General features: G+C 37.2%; 1 protein-coding gene across 2 annotated transcripts in view; it reads right to left on the bottom strand.

Annotated features, from left to right (window-relative positions):
• Positions 1-6,783: 6,783 nt before the first annotated feature.
• The window catches only part of CBFB (core-binding factor subunit beta), a 47,374-nt gene continuing 38,338 nt past the window's right edge, over positions 6,784-15,819 (bottom strand). For both annotated transcript variants that reach the window (XM_032486489.1, XM_032486488.1), the window contains exon 6: positions 6,784-9,036. In XM_032486489.1, coding sequence (XP_032342380.1) covers positions 9,014-9,036 — 23 coding nt within the window. In that variant the 3' untranslated portion in view covers positions 6,784-9,013. The remainder of the gene's footprint in view (positions 9,037-15,819) is intronic.

The following is a 15,819-nucleotide window of genomic DNA, read 5'->3' as shown; positions in this document are numbered from 1 at the left end:
GGGGGAGGAGCCAAGGCGGAGTTGCGCGTGCGCAAAATCCGTGGCTGTGACAGGGCTGAGGCAGAGGGAGGCGTGACTACCGTCTGGAAGCGCGAGCGCCCTTGGAACGAGGTGCCCAATACTCCGTGAACTCCCACACCTGAACACCACACCGCACACTTTTCACACTAGGATGTGTGAACCATGCAACACATACATGTCACAGGGCTATACAACACTCTTGTGCCATCTACACGTACGTCCCACTCAGATTCACTGTGCGCAAAAGGCGAGTTCCGAGGGCACACCGTCTGAGGCCCCGCAGGGAGGGAGGACGCGGAGTCTCAAAGCCCAAGATCTGAGAGCGCTCTGCCACTCTCGGTTGGGGCCGAGACTGACGCCAGCTGCAGCTGCCTCTAGTTGTCTAGAAATGACTCCTCCACCTTACAGCCCTTGGGGCTTGGGTCGAACTCAAAGCAAGTGAGGAGTACGTGTATAGGGGCGGGGGTAAGTTAGGGGAGAGGACTAGGTAGGGGAGAAGCTAACCTCCAGGAGTCGACCTCCTGGCCGACTATTTTGAGTCGGGCGCAGCCCCGGGGCCTGGAATCCGGGGGCCGCTGGCAGCAGCTCAGTCTCAGCCAGAACCAGCTTTACTGCCAACGCTGTGTGGTTTTGACCAAACCTCTGGTGCTCTCTGTGTCTCATTTTCTCAGTTACAAGTCTGGAGTAGGGAATCCTCTAGACTATTCAGCTTGAGCTTTTGGCCAGTGCCCTGGGACACTCTAAAACTGAAAGGCAACCAGACTTCTCCTGGAGCCAACCCTTTATGGATGCAGCGTCTGGACTCTCACACCACCCTGAGATGTTAAACTGGTTATACTTCACTTTACAGATGAAAAAAGAATGAGGCCCAAAGAGGCTAAAGGCCTCGTGGTCCTAGGCAGTAGAACTCAAATTCTTTCCATAACATTGCCCCTGGAAGAAGACTTGTAGCAGGGAAGACAGTGACATGCTAAATTTTTAAACTGGCTTGTAGGAGTGTAACATGGGAGGCTCTATCAAAACTTGAAGTCACTACTACTGGCATTAAAACAAACATGGAGAAGGATGTCCATTTGCAGCACTCTATGCCAAAACAATAGAACTAAGTCATTGATCAGTAGGGAAGTGGCTAACTAAACCCTGATATATGTATAGAGATATATAATGATAGGATATATATATATATATATATATATATATATATATATATATATATATATATATATATAAAATAGGATTCGTTTAAAAAAAAAGTATATCCTTATATGCTGATGTGGAAGGGGCTCTAAGAGAAAAAAACCAGGTGCAAAATTGTATAGTATGACCCATTTTTTCCCCTGTAAAAACAGAAATAAAAGAAACATTGGTCACACCAAAAAAGCGAGAACATTTCTTGAAAGATAAACAAAAAATTGTCAATTATACCTAATATGGGGAGGAGGGAGAGGCTGGGGATAAGGGAGACATTTACCTCTTACCATGGTTGGCAAGTGTTAAAGATGTTAGGAAAGGTTAGTTGGACAGCTGGCCTAGGTAGTGTAGGAAGGAGACATGAAAAAAGCCTCCTTATGTTGGTGAAGAGTAATCTTAGTCAATTTGAAATGTCTAAATTGAACTCAAATCCAACCTGACTAGGAATGATTCTTCTATTTAAAAAACACTTGGAGGGACTTATTTCTGGTAAACCAATGAGGGGAGGAAAGCCTGGGTGGGGGTGTAAGCAAAGAAGGAGGAAAAGAAAGCCACACACTATGGATAACGTGATGAATAAAATTAATATTTTATGGCAAAATGAAAAAAATTTAAACATAAAATTTAGGCCTCATCCCTCCCCTTAGTGTGTCTTGTGCATCAGTATTAACCAGACCTCCTTAGGAGATAACATCCTTTTTAATTTTATCAAGGGTCACAACTCCTTGAGATAACCTTCCTTCTTTGTCCTGTAAGGGGTTATGCTGACCCACTGCCCACCATGTACGATTCTGGATTGTGTAAACTGTCAATAATACATCATTTAATGTACAGCCTTCTGTCTCAAAACTTATATAATTGTGCTTTGACCTGTAATGGGTGGAACAGTTCTCAGAGCATTCTGAGAGGTGGTTCCTGGGTTATAATCCTCAGTTTGTCTCAAATAAAATTTTCTATTTCTTTCTTAGATTGACTAATTTTTTTTGTCAACAGTGAAAAGGATTTTTAGTTTGGGAAACCCAAGAAACAGGAAGAACAAGGTTGCGGAGGCCCCCAAGAAATTGACTAATATCTTTGTTGGGTTAATAGGCAGATAGATTTCTGTGAACAATGTCGGTCAACAACAAATGGTTATATTTGCTCATTGTGCTATCCCCAAACCTTGGACTTAATTATAATCCACTCAGGTTTTCATCAGGGGTAGGAGTGACAGCTTTGGGATGGTGGTCTGGGAGGAGGCTAGAGCCCAGAGCCTGGTATACAGAGCAGGAGCAGGAGATGCCTCAGGAGAGTAGGAAAACTTGGGAGAATGTCAGCAACTGCTATTCCTCCAAACAGGGTAGGGGTGTTCAGAAACACTGAACTGACTGTTGATGGACTGCTAAGACTATTCAGGGAGTCAGTCATCAAGGCAGTTCAAGGCATACTTGCAGGGACAGCCTCAGGTTACAGTATAGTGAGTGGTTAAGTACATGCATTGGGAATTTGATCCTAGTTCTGCCACTTTATAATTTTGTGCCTTGGCAAGCTACTTAACTTCTCCATGCCTTAGTTTCCTCATTTCTAAAATGACTGTAACCTCACAGATTTGTTAGGAGGACTGCACTTATAAGAATGTCTTGAGTTATGGTAAAAGCTTTGTGTGTAAATTAAAAAAAAAGTCTAACAGTGACAGAACTGATGGAATCCATTGGCAGGACCTACAGATTGGATATAGAAGATGAAGGAGAAAAGAAGTCAAGGATAAAAACACAGGTTTCTAGCTTTGGGTAGCTGGACAGATGGTGGTATCACTCAGACAGGAAAGTGGCTAGAGAAACTGACACTGGAGGCTGGAAGGATGCCAACCCTTCTGTTAAAACTCATGTGTTGTAATTTAGGTGAAGATTTACCAAGTTGAAGCCTCAGTGAACAGCCTGGAAAACAGAATCTTAGTACCATGATTACTATTGATTATACTTGTCAAGGCACACACACACACACACAAAAGACCAGGGATGGGGCCGTGAGTCATGAAAAGTGATGGACTGGTGAGTCCCTCTCAATCAGCCTTACAAAGAACACTCCCCTTTCAAGGCAGAGGGCCCTCAAATGGTCTCCCCAATGACATATCATAAAAGATCAATGACTTTATTCTTCCCTTCTGAATGGAAGTGTTCCCTGCACTTTTCCTGTCCCTATTTCATCACTGTATATTGGCTGTGTAGAGGGCAGATCACCACATATCCTAGAATTTTAGCCTAATGCCCGACCAGCTAGGACTTTCAGGTTGTCTCCCATGGTAGATACATTTTCTTGAGGGAAGGATAGTAAAATTAAATATTTAATAATTCAAAGGATGGTATTAGAGCTGCTCACAAATGGTCTGTTTCCAGGGCAAAAGGTAGGATTGCAGTTCCCTGACCAGTTGAAGCTGGAAATGGCCCTGTGATTTGCTAGGTCCAATGAAATGTAAACAGAAGTCTCATGTGTCAATTTTAGGTGACAGTTTTAAAAGTCAGTGTCTATTTCATTACACTATCTTTTTGACTCTGTCACATGGCTGGCAATGTTCCAGTGATGGCTCTGTCAGGTTAGGTCAATCACCGATGGGTATTTAGCAAGTAAGAGTTAAGTCTTCAAGTCAATAAAATTTGGCGGGTTTTAGGCAACACAACCAGCCTATCCAGATAAGAGAAACTGGGAAAATTGTCAGTTATGCCTCCTGTACTTTTTTGCAAGGTTTCTGTGCCCACTAAGCTACTCTTAATCTCCCTACTGGGTCACCATATGATCAATGGGACTGATTTGCTGCATCTAGTCTTGTTCTCTCCAATCAACCAAAAATGAGCTTTACCAAGCACCTATTCCCTCAAACTCACAATGCTTCAGTGGCTTACTGTTTGCCCTTGGGAATGGTCCAAACATTTTAACATGGCTGGAAAAACCCATCCAGCACTGCTTGTGACCTCACCCTGGCCTGTGCTGACCCTTTCAGATTCATCTCACGGCTGCAGCCCCCTTTCATTCCATGTCCCAGTCATACTCAACTGCACTTAGTTTCTCAAACTGGCCATGCTACGTGTAATATTTTTGTCAACTTCTCAATGCTGGTGTAATGTCTGCCATCCCCCAGATCTCAGCTCAAATGTCTCAAGGAAGCTTTTTTTTTGACCACTCAGACCAAATGAGACATATCTCGTAACAGCCAGAACTTTCAATATAACTTAAATGTTACTGCTTTGGTTAGTTTTTGAGCTAGACTGTAGGTTCCCTGAGGGCAGGAACCATGTCTATTTTGGGCATTGGATAGACACTTTTACCCGAAATGATCCTAGGGGATAAAATCATATCATACTTTGTTTTAATCTTTTTTTTTTAAACAGTAATAGTAAGCCTCAACATTTTCCTTTTTATTTTTCCTTTTGGTTGTATGATCTGTGCCCACTTACAATTTTAATATTGATGTGAGCTAGTATACACAATTAAAAAGTTTCTATTAGTGACATTAAAAAGGAAAAAAAATTTTAATGTATTTTAACCCAATGTATCAAGTATCAGTATAACTCAGTATATAAAATATTACTTTAATATGTAATCAAAATTAAAAAATAAGTATTTTTTCTTTTGTTATCTATTTTGTTATCTGGTGAGTATTTTACACTAGCAGTTCATCTCAATCTGGACACTAAATTTGCAAAGGCCAGTGTGAAATGCAGTCCTCCTAAAACAACATTTTGTTTAACAGAAAAATATTTAACCCTGCCTTAGTTTTTAAATTAACAAATAAAAATTCAGTTTCTTGGTTGTACTAGCCACATTTCAAGTGCTTGATGGCCACACATGGCTAGCACCTACCTTACTGAACATCATGGATATACATTTATCTTCTCTGATCAAAAATTTCCCCCGTTATCTTATCTTCTCACATTTCCCAATGTTTCTGAAACCTGAATAAGGCCAATAATGACTTTAACTCCAAGTTGCTTAAATTATTCTAACCAAAAGCTGAGAGTTGACTCATACAGTGACATATCTGTTTTAGAGTATCCTAAATTTAAATGAACCAAATTGCCATTTCCACCCATGGTTCCATCCTAAAAATATTTTCTAGACTTGTATCATTTTTGAAATACCATATATGTTTATACCACGGTGATGCAAGAAAGGGAATTGATGCTATCTGGGGGGGATTAATGCCTTGAAATATGCCTGCAAAAGACTGAAATCTTACCTTTAGAGAATGTTTGGGAGATCAAAACACTGATGTCTTGTAAATACTCAGATATATATTTATATGGCAATATAGCTGTGGTTTTAAAAACCTGTTCACACTCTTTGCCCACCTTTCAGTGTGAGCCTGACCCCATGATTCACTTTTAACATACGGAATATGGCAGCCCAAGATTAGGTTAAGATGTGACTTTCATCTTAGGCATGCACTCTTCCTTGGACCACAAGGGGAAAACCATCTCCTAAGCTGTGAGCTGCCATTTGGAGACACCCATGTGGCAAAGAAATGAAGAAGATCTCTACCCGTAACAACTAGCAAAGAATCAAGGGCTTTCATCCACTGATCTGCAAGAAAATGATGCCACTCGATGGCCAAACGAGTGGGCTTTGAAGGGGATCTTTCAGCCATGGTTAAGCTTTGAGATGACTGTAGCCCAGATTGACAATTTGACTCTAACTTCGGGAGAGACCTCAGATTAGACCACTGGGTTTAGCATCTTCCAGATTTTTGACCCACAGGAACTGTGAAATGTTTATTGTATTAAGGTGCTAAGTTTTGGGGCAATGTGTTATGTAGCAATGGATGATTCATACAGTGGCTTATCACTTGAACAAGCTCCCCAGTGCCAAATGAGGCATAAATCAAATAAGATTATCTCTTTTCTCAGGCAGCCCCAAACTAACATATCCAAATGCTTGTTTCTGGAGGTGATATACTTACTGAACCCATGATGCTACTACTGCTCAAATAATTTTTTGAAATTAACCCTCAAAGTATGAATCTTATTCTTTGAAACTTTGCTTAATAGTGTGAATTCAGCATTTAAAGGTATTTGTTATTTGAAGTAAGTCTGGTGATAAATAAGTAATCCTTTTTCTTACGGATCAAGCTTACGGCATGCTTCTAAAGTAAAAGATGTAGGAATATGCCAAGAAAAGTCCTAATAATGTCTGATATAACACCAGCACAATCAAATTGGGTATATATTCCTAGAATGACTAGCTTGAAAGATGGTAGTTATTTGGATGTGCAATTTTTGGAATTCTTCATTTCCTCCAAGGTCACTACTCTATAGTTACAGAGTCATACCCTCACAGAATAGGTAAATCAAGCCAGGTTTTTTGAAAAGTGTAATAAACATTGGGAAATTACTATTCTTTGTGATATTTACATTAAAGATTTTCTTTGGAATTAACAGAAATGACCACTAGATGCCACTGTTGCTGGCAGCGGTTTTTTTAAGGCTAAAAAGCAGGATGCAAGAACAGTTAAGAAACAACAAAATCAATTTTTATGTCATAACGAACACCAGAACAGAAACTGTTGGATTATGACAATAAAGATTCAAGACCCAGAAGTTCACTACACAGAAGTTTATTGTGAAAGTAAATTAAACAAACACACAATATGGCTAATGGTGGCAAAAGCAATCTGGTAGCTTAAGGCAAGTTTTGATGGAGATGAATTTAGAAAACATGATGCAATGATGTAATTTTGTTTAAATATAATTATGGAAAAATATCAAATTGCATCAATAACTTAATAAAAGTAGTTTTCAAAGCCTGCACTATTGGAGAAAAAGGGCTCATGATCTTAATGCCAGCATTAAGACAGATGGAAGCAACACAGTGCTAAATGACGGGGAAAATTCAGTATTTACAGAAGGATGGCAACATGAACATTTAATAACATTTGATCTTAGTTACTGGTGGACTGAAAGCTCTTAGCTAGACGAAATAGAGAAAAATGTACCATCACCATCATGTTATTAAAAAAATTTAAGTGCAGAAGTCAAAAATCAAGGAGCCCTGTGATAAAGTAACCTTAAAACATCACTGTAAGGACCATTTAAAAGGCGATTCCCTTGGGAAATCAGGGCACTAAATGTGTAAACATGTGAGCTGCACAACACCAAATACCAACCAAATTCATTCATAGTACTTAGTTACACAAGATCAGCATGGTCTTTTATGATGCATTATTGTTTATAACACTTTAAACAACTCCTTACCATGCATGATGACTTCAAATATATAACAAATATTTTTATTCTGAGACACAGGATATGTTTATGAATTATAAGACCTATATACAAGAAAGTCACACCTCCCTCATCTATCAAGTATATATAAACATTTTAAATGCAATGACCTTATTCAGACTTCAGTTCATTTTCTCAATTGACCATGTCAGTTTTCAAACTCTTTAAAATAATGTCATTCTATTATGATAAAATACATTTTTGCAAAAATTCAGAAATGTAGTTAACATTTAATGAATGTGACCATGAAAAATATTTGTAAGGAGGTGCCAAATGACTTAGCACTTTTTTCCAGTCTTGTATTAAAAAAAAGGTTGCAATCAATTTGACAGTGAGCCTATTTAAAAAATATTCTTATACTAATTCATCTCAAAAGGTTCCATTAATAGTCCTTTTGGAAAATACCATATATATAACCTGTGGGTTTTTTTCCAGAGTAAGTAATGGAAGAAAATGTTTCCTCTGCACAGATGAACATTTTCTAAGAAATCTTTCATCATTCAGCATTGTTTTTACAAAAGCATGCATTATAAAATACACATAAAGGCAGCTATCTTAAACATGATTTTAATACAATATTACCTTTGTAGCTGATTCATCACTGTCTCCAGTTTAATATGTTGTTACATATATGAAGAAGCTCCAGTATCCCTTTTATGATTGACTTAAAAAAAAAAAATCCCTGAATAAAACAGAAGCCATCCTGCGACTTCTTTTAGGTATTTCAGTAGAATATTACCATCTATGGAGAATATCTCCACACAAACTCATTACAGAACAGAATCTAAAACAGATCTGGGGCAGATTAGAGTTAATACCAATTAAAAAATTTTATGTTTAAAAAGGAAAGAAAAGGAGCTGATTATCAACATTTAAAAGGATACTGTAACTTTAACAACTGTAAACTTTGTGTTAGAAGGCTGTGGCAGACAGCTCTATGCTACCAGGTTTTTTTAGTTTGTAAATAATGCAAACCATCAGCAGTTTTAAAATGCCATAGGCTATAAAAACACAAAAGGAAATGGAAACAAAACAAAAAACCAAGAATGCTTACCTAAAATGAAGCTGTATAACCAATATGTCTAAAATTACAAAAACAAACAAAAAAACAAAAAAACTTAACTGATTGGGGGAAAACCCTCTGATAAAAATTTTAATTTCTTGACTTGTTTTAAAATGACATGAACTTTTAAATTAAAATGGAGGAAAAAAAGAGCTTTACAAGTGGATAGTTTCAACTCATTAAAATAATGCCAACAAGGTAAGCTTGCATAGAAAAAAATTTCAAATTATTACTGGCTACATGCATACAAAATTAGAAATGCAGGTATTATATCATAGTGCAAAACCATGGCAGTTTGTGATGTCTTGTTACTGCCTAAGGTTGAGAAATAGACCGTAGTACCTCCAGTTATCACAGTTTCTGGTCTTTTAATCAATTATTTCTGCCAACTAGAAACAACATATATGTAAAGATGGGGGGGCACATCTGTGCCACTAATTAACGAAGTTTGATATCATCACCACCACCTAAATTGGAACCAGGACTAGGGTCTTGTTGTCTTCTTGCCTGCAATGACAAAAATCACAATTTTGGGTCAAAATTGTTTTGAAAACCGAAGTGCTAGATAAATAAAAAGTAAGATACAGTAACACATAAGAAAAGTTTGCAACTAAAAATTTTTCAGCCAATATTTCTACATATAAGAGGAAAGAACATTTTAAATTATGTATGAAATATTTTGCCAAAGTTTCCTTAAAAACCAAGAATAAAAATCTCATTATATTCAAAAGAACATGATCAAAATCTGTACTATGGATAAAAGAACAACAAATCTGCGTTCAGTTTTGGGACCAAAGGATTTATCTTGAACACATCATCCAATCATCTTAGAAGCAAACTTTCCCACTTTTCCTTTTAATAACAGTTGGCATTTATTGAGCACCAACTATATATGCTGGGCACTGTTCTAAGCAATTTTCATGAATGAACTAATTTAATCTTTGCCAATCACCTATAACATAGGTGCTATTTATCCATTTTACAGATAAAGAAACTGAGTCACACAGAAGTACATGGCCTACTTATTACATGATTGAAAAATATATAGTAGTGAATTTTATCTCTCACTGAATTCCATCTCTGCCAACTGAGTTTTAACCAGAAATCTCTATCTCAAGAAATAAAATTCAGGATTACTATGGATAAAGTATTGTCTCAAAAGCAAAAATAGAAATGATATTAGAGTCCTTGGTGCACATATATACCCAGAGGCATCTTTTCAACAATACTTAACAACTAAGAGGCTTGACAATTACAAACGCTGAAGATTTCAAGTTTCACTTTAGAATAAACATTTCTATTTAAACTATTTATGGCAAATTAACAGAGAACATCTAAGAACTAACACTGTACATGACACTCTCTGTTAATAAAAGTTTTAATATAGCATAGTGCCCCTCTTTGATCCACATGTAATATATACTTTCAGTCTCTTTCACAAATTCCAATGCATGTTTCTTCTATAAGCATTTGTTTTTTGGGGGGTGGGAGTAGGGGAGGTAATTTGGTTTATTTATTTATTTTAATGGAGGTACTGGGGACTGAACCCACGACCTCATGTATGTTCAGTTTTCACTCTACCCTTCAGCTATACCTTCCCCCCATAAGCATTCTTTTGTGACTACAAATGTCAGACAAGTACAAACATCTGTTTTTGTATACTGAACCTGGTTCCTTTATCAACAGTTTACTTATGTTAGATAATGGCTACTCCATTTTACCAGTTGTTTAGATAAACAACTTTGAGGTCACCCTTAACATCTCTTTCTATCATACCCAGGAGCAATTCTGATAGCTCTACATTTAAATATATCCTCTGAATCTGACCACTTCTAACTACTTCTACCACCCTCACCCTGGTCCAAGCCTCCATCACCTTTCATCTAGATCTTGTTTTGGCCACCTCTGTTATATACCAGTAATTGGTATCTGTGCAATCTTTAGCTAAATGGAATTGTATATTATTACCATCAATTGATTCTCTATTGTCTGTCAGTTTTTGGAAACAAATTTAACCAAAAACTGAAATGTCCTGATTTCAATTCTTAAGAGCTAAAACAGTTGTTAGAGAAAGAGCATCCCTGACCTCCAAAGAAACATCTCAACAAGTCATACTTGTACTGTAAAATCAAGTTTAGTCAGAAGCTCCAGTTAAGTCATCATTTCTCAAGAGGGTTATATTGTTTAGACAGCAGTGACACTTAATCACTTTCAAACAAAGCAAGTAACACCCAACACTAACTTCTGTGGTGTTTCTTACAAATTGTGATATTTTTTCCAAGCAGATCTTAACTGTTTGTGATTTGCAGACCGCACACTGACTACATTTTAGCATATTCCTTTCAATGAACTAGTCAGGTTAATGTTATGCTGCATGGGTACAGACTGAAACAGCTATGGAATGCATACGGATCAGAAAAACAATCTATGTTCCAAACAATCAATGCTAAATGTAATGCAAGGACAGATCAATTCTGCAAAATCAGAGGTGGTGATATAAGCCTCTGGTTTTAGTCAATGAAGGTTAGAAAGGGGCTGAGCAATGAAGAAACACCAAGAAAAATCAATCCTAATTATGTATTTATAAATCACTACTACCAATAATACTTTGTGAAAAGGGTATTTCAGCTTTTATCTTGGGATAAGAGGAATTTTCAAATTATCTTAGTAATAATGAGTGACTCCAAGTGAGTGACAAAAGAGTCACCAGCAGCTGGTGTTCTCCCTACTGGTCATGGCTGTCAGAAGTTGCCATGGGTTTATTTGTTTAAAATATATTTTTGGTAAAAGCATGGAAAGGAATAAAGAAAAGTTATTATGCTATTTACTTGTGCTTTTAGTTTCTATTTACATTGTAAAGAAGGAATGAGGAAGATGTCAAGGAAGATACTGAAGGAGAATCAAAAACAGGAAAAATAAGGGGAAGTCTGACAGCAAGAATAAGAGCAGAAGAGGGAAAGAAGGACAGCGCTGGGAGACTGGGAGGAAGTTTAATGCTAGAAGGGAAAAGGTATGGGCTGTCATAAGAAGGAAACAAATACAGAAACAGAATTAAGTTTGATGAAATAGCTTCTACAGGACCAGAATTCAACAACTGGATGAACTGTCTTGGGAAGCAGTGCTTTCTACTGTGGTAGTTTTCTAATGGAGGCTGCACGTTTTAGAAGGAAGATGGCAAAGAAACTCTCTGAACTTGATTGTTCTAAAAGACTTTAAAGTCCGTAATTTCTAGTTTCTTCCTCTCCAGTCAATCCACATGGGCCCTTGATTTTAATGTTTTAAGTTATTTCAGAATAGGTTGTTACTATAAGGCAGACACCCATGAGCCTGTTCAGAATACAAATCGGTTTTTAATATTTGTAAAGAATTAATCTAGACATTTTACTATAGACTACTCACTACTAGTTGCTCCTATTTTTTTTCTTTTAATATACCATAATCCAGAAACAGGGCAAATCCAATTTCTAGATGGCAGTCATGGGATGTCCCCAAAATGAAAAGACAAAGAACAGTCACCAGACACTGGAGCTTTCCCTATTGGTCAGGACTGTGCAGAAGTAGCCAACAGCAGGGATACCCAAATGAAAACGAAAAAAATTTGGTTGATTTCCATTCTTTTATTACCAAGATCATCAAATTGCAGAAAACTTCATGAGAAAATGCCCTAATAATTAAAAACAGCTCCAATTTATTAAGTGCATACCTATGTCCAGATAATGTACAAATCACTTTATGTTTGACACTTGGCTAAATATCAGAACACAGAAGGAAAGAATTTCAGAGCAGCACAGTATCTATACAGTTGAACTCTCATGTTACAGATGACATGTCTGAGACCAAGAAGGTTAAGCGATTCCCCCAAGGTTTTATAGTTAGCTGGTGGCAGTGAAAACACAAATTCGGAACTTTAAGAAAGATGAACTTTAACTTGCAATTAGCATTAATGTCAGCCTCCTAAGTCATTGCTATTTCTCCTGATTGCTAAGACCGGAGGAGACATAAAGCAGAATTTTTAAGTCCTAATATGAGAGAAAGAAATGCACTTTCTTCAAACTCATAAAAAAGGTAAAAACAAGGTCAGTAGATAATCATAAACAACCGACAGATACGCAGACTTCAAGAGCTGGTCTAATAGACGTGTGAAAAAATACAGGTCTTATAAAGTATACAACTTCAGGACAACTTTCAACATAAAATGGCATTTTAAAATAATAGAGATCGTGGCAATAACCTGTATTTCTGGGCAAGGATTGGGAAGGCTCTACTACTTTAGTTATGTGATTTTATACAAGCTTCTTATCCTCTTTCAGCCTCAGTTCCTCAAAATGGAGATACATTTTATAAGAGCATTTAAGAACCAAGTGTAAAACAAATAATGTGGAGTACACTGCCTGGCACATAGTAAGCACTCCTGCTGTTGGTATTACAACAAAGCTGCTCATCACTTCTCAATTTATCTATATGAAATTTTCAAATAAAGAAATCTGCATCTTGCAGATAAGAGTAATTTTTATAAGCTAAAACAAGGTTACAACAGATTTTAATAAAATCTACATTTCCTCTGATAGAGACCAAAGCAAGACTTATTCTCTCTTAGTATGGGAGAAGGCAGACCTAGCATCCTCTTCCTCCCTCATTCATCCTCTTCTGATTCTCATTCTTAGTCTGAGTTCATATTCCAGGCTCACTCTCATCTACTGCCTATACCCAAAACACACCTCAGGAAGGCCCAGTGGACACAGATTTTTGTTATTTTGTCCTTACATAAAAATAAGTCTTGGCAGAGTTAAGTGATTCGAAAACTGAAGTCTATGGGAATTTAAAATAAATAGAGGCTGAGATTTTTCTCTTGGATCGCACAGAATTGAAGGCTCCAAAAACACACAAAACACAAATATAAAAACCACATAAAGTCTTCTGCCTGTTTTTACTTCCAAATAATTTCCACATAATTCTCAAAAGATTTGCTGAATTGCACTAAAACTGCCTACAGTAGAATAAGCAATAATTATTTACCCATTCTCTGACATTAAAGACAACAATTTACTTGCCAAAACATGTAACCTAACCAAATGAAAGCATTTCTAGATAACAACAGAGAAAATCTCTTTCAGCACCTGTTCACCATGCAGCTGAATTAAGAGCCAAAGGTACTGTATCACAGTTTTAGGTTAAGAGGCCAATCAAGCTGAAGGCTGTCTCTAGACACACCGAGAGAGTGTATGAGCTTCTATCAGAGATGAGACAGGTATCTTCCCAGTTTATTTATGACCAAAGCACTCAGTCTGTCCCTTATCAACCTCAATGTTCCATCACAAAATCCCATAGTAAGGCACTGGAATTACAGAGATGTATAACCTGAAGGACTGCCATGGGTTAACATGTCAGCATTTTTAAATCATGGAAAAATTCTCAGGTAAACAGGCACTGGACTACTTCTACGCGGCAGCAGATATCCAATGGGCAGGCACTTCATAGAAGAAATATCTGATTATTTTTTATTTTGTAATATCTACTTTTAAAAACTTTTGGGGGGTATAATTTATTTTATTTATTTATCTTGGGGGAAGGTAATGAGGTTTATTTATTTTTTACTGGAGGTAGTGGGGCCTGAACTCAGAACCTCGTGCATGCTAAGCATGCACTCTACCACTGGCTATACACTCCTCCCTTTGATGCCTATTTTTATTAAAGAATAGAAGGCTGTACAAATCATAAATGTATGCGCGATGAATTTTCACTTAGTGAAATTTCACTAGTTACACCCATGTCAAGAAATATAGTATCACCCAGATCAAGAAATATAGTATCACCAAGCTTGGAAGTTTCCTCTTTGTGCTCCCTACTTGTCACTACTCAGTCCCCAGGGTAACTGCTATCTCCACAAAGAGAAGCTAAAAAAAGTTCAAAATCCTTTTTTGTTGTTAAAATACAACACCAGAATATAAAACAGTATGGCAACATATCTTTGACTTTCACAGTCTAAAGTTAGTATACACCTGCCTTTACTGCCACTCCAGATACGTTGTGAACTAAGATGCACAGAAAGACGGGGTGAAGAAACCTGCTTCCAATGAGGCCCATTTTAAGTGTCATATACTGAGCTAGGCAGCAATCTGGGAGGTAGCGTGCTAGCTCCATTTTACAGATGAGGCTCAAGAGGATAAAAAACTATCTCAGTGTCACATGGCATCAAGTAGTACAGCTAGGATTCAAAACCAGACAATCTATTAAAAACCTCATGCTCATCTACTACCTGAAAGGTTCTCAAGTCAAATCCTGCCAGTTATTGGGTTCCCTGAAAACACCCCAGGTACTCCAGGAGAACAGAATAATCCCCACACCTGCTTCACCTGGAACAGTGCCCTTTTATCTACTTTATACATTAAAGTGCTGCATAAAATTTCAAATGAAGACAGGAGTTCACATTTTTTAAAACAGCCTATACACCAGAGAATACAGATAGCAAGTTCTAGAATCTTCTGTTTTCATCATTCTGTATTAACACTAATAACAAAATTTATTTCTCTTCTTAACAGGTAAAAGAGGCACATGATACAAAATTCAAAAGGTATAAATGATAAAGAATGAAAAGTGATCACTCAAGGAGTTTTAGAACAGATTTCAGGTTAAAAGACACTGATGAAAACCAAAACCACTTTGAGTTCTGCTTCCTACTGTTAGTAACCTTAACCTTATATGTATATTAAATGCTCATGAGCACCACCGTTACAAGTTTAGCATGTCAGGGCTAGAGGCCTCAGAGGTTATCCAAACAGGGGCAGGACATCTCTAAGCCTCTGTGCTGCCAGGATCTGAGACCTCCAAGGACCATTTACTGAGTTACTGCCACCCACGAGTTACCACTGCTCCTTGGCCCTTGTCTCTAGTCAGGCATCAGGACCACCCACTGGAACCATTATTATTCTTTACTTCATTAGCTTTCCTTTTCCAGGCAAAATGGTTTCTAACTTCTGGCAGATTTTATTTTTCAATGTAATCATCTTTATGGGTGATGTGGAAATTCATTTCCCAGTGCTAGACTGTACTTGTGGAGACCTTTGGTTAGGAAACTGGTTTAAGTCCTCACTCTTCCTTTCATTAACCAACTAACTGAAAGTCAATTTTTCTGAGTCTGTTTCTTCAAATGTAAAATGAATATAACTCAAGTGAATGTAAGAAAACCATTTTTATAAAATTGTTACTTTTTAAAAAACAAAATTAAAAACAACAAATAAAAAGAATGTTCAGTTACATTTTGTAACTGAACCAATGTTTGAATTACAAGGA

The sequence above is a fragment of the Camelus ferus genome, chromosome 9, assembly GCF_009834535.1.
Source record: "Camelus ferus isolate YT-003-E chromosome 9, BCGSAC_Cfer_1.0, whole genome shotgun sequence".
Classification (NCBI taxonomy): Eukaryota; Metazoa; Chordata; class Mammalia; order Artiodactyla; family Camelidae; genus Camelus; species Camelus ferus.
This window is presented reverse-complemented; position numbering and strand designations above follow the sequence as displayed.